This window comes from Lithobates pipiens, unplaced genomic scaffold (genome assembly GCF_037356315.1).
Source record: "Lithobates pipiens isolate NorthernLeopardFrog02 unplaced genomic scaffold, aLitPip1_a1.2 Scaffold_8, whole genome shotgun sequence".
NCBI classification, from domain to species: Eukaryota; Metazoa; Chordata; class Amphibia; order Anura; family Ranidae; genus Lithobates; species Lithobates pipiens.
This window is the reverse complement of record NW_027507903.1, coordinates 634,500,052-634,508,833: the sequence shown is the minus strand read 5'-3', so window position 1 is coordinate 634,508,833 and position 8,782 is coordinate 634,500,052. Positions and strand designations below refer to the sequence as shown.

At 40.8% G+C, this 8,782-nt stretch overlaps 1 protein-coding gene across 6 annotated transcripts in view; it reads left to right on the top strand.

The window, feature by feature from the left end:
- CAMTA2 (calmodulin binding transcription activator 2) overlaps positions 1–8,782 on the top strand; it is a 142,918-nt gene that overhangs the window by 81,787 nt on the left and 52,349 nt on the right. For all 6 annotated transcript variants that reach the window (XM_077470856.1, XM_077470859.1, XM_077470858.1 and 3 more), the window contains exon 12: positions 6,899–7,026. In XM_077470856.1, coding sequence (XP_077326982.1) covers positions 6,899–7,026 — 128 coding nt within the window. The remainder of the gene's footprint in view (positions 1–6,898; positions 7,027–8,782) is intronic.

Below are 8,782 nucleotides of genomic sequence, written 5' to 3'. Positions count from 1 at the left end.
TCGAATAGTGTGTATAGAGTCTAAGGGTTGGTTCTGTCCCATTGTGAAACGTAAGGGTTGGTTCTGTACCATGGAGAAACATTAAGAGGTTTGTTTTTGTACCGGGGGGGGGGGGGGCGGCGGCACTAACGGTTTTTGTACCATAGGGGGTTGGTTGTTCATTGTGCTGTACCTATATAAATATTTTTTAGTCTGAGGTTTGGTTGCACACTCAGCTATTTTGGTTATACTCGGTTCACATATAACTTTAGGTCCTGTATTGGGATTGCAATTGTTGGCACCACATTGTGCAGGCACTTGGAGATTTGATTGTATGCTGTGCTGGGAGTGGAATGTTTGGTCATAAATTGAAGCTTGATTGTACACTGTGCAGAGATGAGCTTTGCCTATGTATTTTGTTCAGAGATTGGCTATTACAAGCATAGCCTGTGCATGAACTGTGAGGTTTGGTTTTCTAGAGGAACTGTGAGGATCAAAGAGGTTTGGTTTATAAATTGTTCATCAGCGTTAAAGCTTGCTGGTACATTGCTCAAAGACTGAGGTTTGGTGGGAGGTTTTGGTTAAACACTGCGGAGGAATTGTGAGGTTTGGCCATACATTAGGCAGAGAGGGTTGGTGCAGATACTTCTGATGTTTGGTGTACATTGTGCAGGGAGAATGTAGTTTGCTTAGTTTGTGACGAGATTGTGCAATTTTGGTTGCATGCGGCTTTTGTTGAGTTATTTGCAGTGATAGTGTGATTCAATATTGTGCAAACTCTGTAAAATTTCCTTGTACATTGTGTGGGGATGGCAGGCTTTGGATGTTCATTGTGTGTTCATAAAGTTGGCTTGACTTTTTGTGCAGAAAGGTTTGTTCAAAATTATGCATACTGTGTGTGGTTTAGGTGTGCATTTTGACATCTTGCGTGCACATTGTGCAGGGACCCCGAATTTTTGCGTGTAGATTTTGCAGGGACCACGGTTGCTTGTATGTTGAGTTTGAACATCCTGCAGGAACCAGATGGTGACATTGTCCATATTTTGTTGCAGTGCACACTGTCACTCTCTCATGGTGGTTGCAGTGCACGCTCGGGCGCGCTGTCACGGTTGCAGTGCACGCTCGGCGCGCTGTCACGGTTGCAGTGCACGCTCGGGCGCGCTGTCACGGTTGCAGTGCACGCTCGGGCGCGCTGTCACGGTTGCAGTGCACGCTCGGGCGCGCTGTCGCGTTGGTTGCGGTGCACGCTCGGGCGCGCTGTCGCGTTGGTTGCGGTGCACGCTCGGGCGCGCTGTCGCGTTGGTTGCGGTGCACGCTCGGGCGCGCTGTTGCGTTGGTTGCGGTGCACGCTCGGGCGCGCTGTCGCGTTGGTTGCGGTGCACGCTCGGGCGCGCTGTCGCGTTGGTTGCGGTGCACGCTCGGGCGCGCTCTCATCTTGGTTGCGGTGCACGCTCTCATCTTGGTCACGGTGCGCGCTCGGGCACGCTTTCATGTTGTTGGTTGCAGTGCACACTCGGGCACGCTCTCGTCTTGCACATTGCTCCTTGTAGGCAGAGTCAGGGTTGCCCGTCTCCTGTCCACATTGTTGGAGGTTCAGGTGAAAGCAGCACCCAGGAGAGCCACTCAATCCCACTGCTTATGTGAAATATTCCAGTGGCTGAGTCGGATTTTCCTTCCCTTTAATGAGCTGCCGAGGGAGGGGGGAGAGGTCTATTTTAGTAGGTTGAGGATTATAGGACACAGGAGCACTGACACCGCTCATCACACCAGCTCAGGGAGTTCCCTGCAGTCAACTTCACAAGACACTGCCGAAGGGGGTTCCTGGGGGCCCGTACTGGAGGATGCTGGGAAAGACTGTACCGCTGGGGTGCGTGCCATGAAGGTAGGACAGTGCAGAAAATTAACCTCCATCTTTATCTTTCCTTTTTTTCTCTTTTTTTTATTTTTTTTTATTTTTGTAAATAATACGTAGATCCCCACTTGGAAAATGTGTGAGCCTTGTATGGCACAACGTAATGTAATATAGGTGGTGGAGCTCCAGTATGGCCTGGCTGCACCCTTCACCCAGCCTTACACCACGTAGAGTTCTTCCATAAGGCATGTCAATGTACCGATCTTACCGCGTATAGATCTGATGACATTCCTAATTTATACATACGTGTGTACAAACATAGCCATGAATATGTATGTTCGGGGTATGGGAGCGCCTTTTTTTTTTTTTTTTTTCTTTTCTTTAGGGTCTCCTTGTTCCAAACTGTCAGTTTCGCTTTTGGTTTTACGCTTTAAAATATTTTTATGGCTTTGTTTTTTTTTATTTTTTGAATTTTTGTAGAAAAATCTAAAAAACATTTTTTTTTTTTAAGTTACAAAAAGTAACTATATTATTACCCACAATTGTTATTGCATTACTTCTCAAGTTTAGTACTTAAAATGTTTTTTTTTTTTTTTTTTTTTTAATAGATTTTTATTAAACAAAAGCTGGATATTTCAGATTATTATTTTTTTTCCCCCTTTTTTCACAATTTATTCTTTCTTTCTTTTTTTTTATTTATTTTTTTTTAATTTCCCCCAAAAAAATTTTATAGGTACTTCATTGTGTTTGAATGTTATACATGTGTGATGTGATGTCCACATCAGGACCAAAACACCTCACCTTAGAATCCTGTTGGGCAAGGCCATGCAACTGTTCGAATCTCGGCTGGTAGATTTTCTAACCGTGTATGGACAGGCTGAATGTAACAAGTTGATTGATCAACTATATAGTACATCCAGCATGCCTGGTTTTACCTGCGATTTATCGCTAGCAATAGCCGCTAGCAATAATCACTGTCTTCACTGTGGCGGCCTCCCCCACCAGGAGAAGACCATGGGCCCGGCAGAAGAGATTCCTGCATCAACACTGCAACGCTTGGATGCAGGAAAGAAATTTGCTCCGTGTATGGGCCGGCCTTGGCAACTTATTTATTTTGTGCATTTCACACCTCACCTAGCTCAGGCAAAAGAAATAAGTTGTGCTTTTGAAAATCCCAAGTAATTACTAATTACAGAAAAAAAAATAAAGAAATAGCCACATGCCAAAATTAAAGGTTAAAGTGTATCAAATCCAATGTTTTTTTTTTTTTTTTTTGCCTCCATTCATTCCTGAGCGTAGCCACTTACTGGTGTTTTTTGGGCATTTTTTGTTACAAGCTTTTTAGAAGTGTATTACAAACAATTTACAGCTTCACCTATTTTTTATTTAGCCAATAGAAAGCACTTGCGGGGAGGGGAAGCGGGAGAGGAAATTAGGGGTGGAGCGCTGCTATTTCATCAGAAAGTGCTTGTAAAACACTCAAGTCAGGCGTTTCTACTGAAGTCTATGGCACCAAAAAACGCCTGAACTCTGCCAAAAAAGAAGCTCATGTAGTTTATTTGAGTGATGGGCGTATTGCTTCAGGGGATGGAACACTCGGATGTGAACATGGGTCATTGAAATGAATGGGATTTGGCTTGTTTAGTTTTTTTTTTAGAGCTACAAGCAGAAAATAGAGCTATAAAGTTTTGCATATAGTAAAGAGGGCACAATCAACCCTGTCAGGTGTGTTTATTTTTTTTGTTTTTGATCTTTGTCCCGGCTGAAGATATTCATCCTGCTGTCATAAAGACAGAAAGGGATGAGAAATGCCTTTTATCAGAATAGGAATAGAGGGAAATGGGGACATCTAAGAGGGGATTCTCTGCATTTTGCTGAGTTTTTTGCTCTCACTTCCTGTGTTTATTTGATGAGAAGTGAAGGCAGACAGGAAAAAAATGTGTGTATGTGTATATGTATGTGTATATATATATATATCTATATCTATATATATATTCTCATTCTCTCATTTTTATATATATATATTTCTCATTCTCTCATTTTTATATATATATATTCTCAGTCTCTCATTTTTATATATATATATATATATATATATATTCTCATTCTCTCATTTTTATATATATATTTTTATTCTCATTCTCTCATTTTTATATATATATTTTTATTCTCAAATTTTTTATATATATATATATTCATTCTCATATTTTTACATATATATATTTTTATTCTCTCATTTTTATATATATATTTTTATTCTCTAATTTTTTTATATATATATATTTTTATTCTCTCATTTTTATATTTATATTTTTATTCTCTCATTTTTTATATTTATATTCTCATTCTCTCATTTTTATATATATAATATATTCTCTTTCTCTCATTTTTATATATATATATAATATATTCTCTTTCTCTCATTTTTTATATATATATATATATATATATATATATATATATATATATATATATATATATTCTCTTTCTCTCATTTTTTATATATATATATATATATATATATATATATATATATATATATATATATATATATTCTCTTTCTCTCATTTTTATATATATATATATATATATATATATATATATATATATATATATATATATATATATATATATATATATATATATATATATTCTCTTTCTCTAATTTTTTATATATATATATTCTCATTCTCTCATTTTATATATATATATATATATATATATATATATATATATATATATATATATATATATATATACTCATTCTCTCATTTTTTATATATATATTCTCATTCTCTCATTATATATATATATATATATATATATATATATATATATATATATATAGCAAAGAATTTATTTCCTTTTAGTTCCATTAAATTTAGAAACAATTTTCCAGGCCAAATCAAAAAAACAAGGCTATTTAAAGGAGAAAAAAAAAAAAAAAAGATTTTAAACTTTTAGTTACTCCTTCTTTTTTTTTTTTTTTTTTTTTTTTTTTTCTGATTTGACATGGAAAAATTTCCAAAACACAATGGAAAAAGGAAATAGATTCTTTGCATTTCTAAATATACTGGTTTCATTTTATTTATTTTTTTACAGCTTGGGGGGGAAAAAAAAACCATAGCATCTATTTTTCAATTTTTGCTATGCATAAAAATGGAGGAAGTAAGGTTTTTACCTAATGGGTATCTGATGCTTTATGAAAAAAATATAGCAGTGTAATTAATACCTTGCTTTCAAGTGTATTATTACTAATATGGGAACTAGCCCCCCCCCCCCCCCATGTTTTGTTTTTATTCACCACAATATATGTATAAAAAAATAAAAAAATAAAATAAAATCAATGTTTGCTTTTACACTAAATGTTCTTAAAAAATAGTCCTACAAAGAACCCTCCCCCCCCCCCCCCTTTTTTTGTTTTTTTGTTGTTTTTGTTTTAAAGCTAGCAAATACCCCATTATACCGCTCATAATAGATCACATATAGTGGATATACAAAGTCTACACACCCCTGTTAAAATGTCAGGTTTCTGTGATGTAAAAAAAAAATGAGACAAAGATAAATAATTTCATAACTTTTTCCACCCTTTAACCACTTGCCGATCAGCCGCCATCATTGTTCTGCAACAGGTCGGCACGTTCCCACGAATCGCTGTCATGGTACGTCGGTTTCTTTAAGAGACATAGGCACGCCCGCTGCGCGGTGGGGGACACGATGCGCTCGGCTGTGAGAATGGGGGATGTGTGCGTGTATGTAAACGCACAAATCCCCATTCTGTCAGGAGAGGCGAGACAGTTCGTCTGCTTCTACTAAGTAGGAGCAGCGATCCGGCTCCTCCTCTAGTAAATCACATCTCCTCAGAGTTAGAATCACCTAGCAGGGAACACGTTTAACCCCTTGATCCCCCCCCCCCCCCCACCAAGTGTTAACCCCTTCCTTACCAGTGACATTTACACAGCAATCTGCATTTTTATAGCACTGATCACTGTAGAAATGTCAGTGGTCCCAAAAAATGTGTCGAGTGTTTTCCAAACCTGTCCGCCGCAATGTCAGTCCCGGTTAAAAATTTGCTGGTCACTGCCAGTAAAAATAAAAATGCCATTAATCTATTCCCTATTTTGTAGACGCTGTAACTTTTGCGGAAACCAATCAATATTTTTTTTTTTTTTTTTTTTTTTTTTTTTTACAAAACTATGTACAAGAATACATATCGGCCTAAACTGAGGAAGAAATTATTTTTTTATATTTTTTGGGGGGATATTTATTATAGAAAAAAGTAAAACCTATTGCTTTTTGTTTTTTCACCAAAAGGAAGCTCTATTTGTGGGAGGGGGAAAGTACGTCAATTTTGTTTGGGCACAACATCGCACGACTACACATGTCATTTAAAGCGATGCAGTACCTTATCGCAAAATAAATGGCCTAGTCATTAAAAGGGGCAAATCCTTCCAGTCCTTAAGTAGTTAAAGCCGGGGTTCCAACCTAAAGTGGAACTTCTGCTCATCGGAACCCACAAACCCCCCCCCCCCTCGGTGTCACAGTTGGCACCCTTCAGGGGGGAGGGGGTGCAGATACCTGTCTAAGACAGTGGGGTCAGTGGGGGGGAGGGGCGCTTGCGCATTGGGGTCAGTGGGGGGCGCTTGCACATTGGGGTCAGCGGGGGCGCTTGCGCATTGAAGTCAGCAGGGTGGGGCGTGCTTGCGCGTTGAGGTCAACGGGGTGGGGGGCGCTTGCGCATTGGGGTCAGCAGGGTGGGGCGTACTTGCACGTTGAGGTCAACGGGGTGGGGGGCGCTTGCGAGTTGAGGTCAACGGGGTGGGGGACGCTTGCGCGTTGAGGTTAGCTGGGGCAGGGGGGCGCTTGCGCATTGAGGTCAACGGGGTGAGCAGCTTGCTCATTGAGGCTAGTGGGGGGGGGGGGATGCTTGCGCAGTGCAGTCAGTGGGGGGGTCTTGCACATTTTAGTAAATGAGATGCAGCATGCCTTTTATCGGTGATGACGCCATTTTCGGCTGATCATTTTTGATTGATCTGGACTCATCTTCCTTTTTTTCTTGTCTCGCAGATAATCAGTTTAGGATGTCGATTCTGGAGCGATTAGAGCAGATGGAGCGCAGGATGGCAGACATGAGTTCGGGTCAGCTCCAACACCCGTCAGCCCCGCCCAGCAGTCATCGAAGCGGAGACAACCAGGTGAGTGCCTGCGGAAGGAGTGAAATACCGCCGTGTCTTCTTTTTTTTTTTTTTTTTTTTTTTGTTGCGTCGTATTGATCTACGTCTCGGTTATATTTGGGTTATTTACACCTTTATGGCGGTAGACTACACTGGGCGTGTGCAATCATTTATAACATCAAGTCCAAGGGTTTGACTTCTGCTTCTTCATTCTTTTAAAAATATTCATCTTCGTTTTTATATTGGTTGAATTGGATTGCCCTGTTCCCGAAGTGGGGACAGGACCTGTTTTTGTCAGTCCCCCCCAAAAGGTGCCAAATGTGGCACCGTTGGGGGGGGGGGGATAAGCGGATGTTCTACTTTTGGGTGGAACTCTGCTTTAAGATGTTACCCATCTCTGCGGATTTCCACTCCTTATGTTGTATTCATTCGCAGTATGGAATCCATTAAGGCAGAGAGTGATCTCACAAGAGATGTGAGCAGTTCAAAGCTCAAACCCACTAAAAAAATAATAGATAGGCGAGTCCCTAGTACTCTCCCAGTGAGGGTCAGCACTCTATGTGGTTTATTGATCTGATCTCTACTGCTATTTAGTGAGCATAGACATAACAAGTAAAGTGTATCTCCAAGCCCAAAACCAGGTCATCCACCAATGAGACTGGCGAGGCTTGGGGGGGGGGAGGGGGGCTTGTCTATACCCCAGAGCTCAAGAAGCATAGGTGTCTGGATAGTCCCAACTCTGATAATACTCTCCAGAACGTTCTTCAACTGAGATGTTCCAGCGATGCTCCCCTCCTCAGTCTTGATAGAGAACTGTAAGAACAAACAATCTAGTAATCTATTCCATGCTGTAGGACCGGGATATCCAATTAGGGAACCTCCAGCAAAACTACAAGTCCCATCATGCCTCTGGGTGTCATGTTTGTGGCTGTCAGAGTCTTGCTATCCCTCATGGGACTTGTAGTTCTGCAACAGCTGGAGGTCCGCTAATTGCATATCCCTGCTGTAGGAGAACTGGGAGGATGTGTGGGTCCAGGAAATGGGGCTGTATGTATCTGAGATGGGGGATGGCTGTACTTCTATGGCAGTAGCGGCAGATAGAATCTCTGAAAGTCTTGCCATCTTTAGAGGATCCGGATCATGTTGACCTACAGAGAGGTATGCTGTGGCAGCAGGCTTACTATTGGGATCTGAATACAAGTCCCATTTATGGTAGAAAGTGTGTTTTTTTTTTTTTTTTTTTTCTGTGGATAGGTGAGGGTTTTTAATGTGTGGTTTTGTACAATCTCTGTATTTGCGGATGATACTAAGCTAAGCAGGGCAATAACTTCTCGCAGGATGTGGAAATCTTTCAAAAAGATCTGAACAAATTTAATGGGGTGGGCAACTACATGGCAAATGAGGTTTGATGTAGAAAAATGTATAATAATGCATTTGGGTGGCAAAAATATCAATGCAATCTAGGGCTGCAACTAACGATTCTTTTCATAATCGATTAATCGGCCGATTATTTTTTAGATTAATCGGATTAATTGGCCCAGCGAGGGCTTAACGCTCCTGTGCTCTGCGGCGGGTCTATCGGAAGGCTGCTGGGTAGAGGGGGGGAGGAGGAGCCGAAAGCAGCGCAGGCGCGTTGCTGGCGGGACGTCAGCTGGGTGGAGAATGCAAGCAGGCGTAGCTGCGTGGTCATGGACGTGGTGCATGCGTAGGACACGGGAGGATAAACAGGATTCTAACGGACCAGCAGGGGGGAAGGTGCAGACTAGGGGTGCAACGG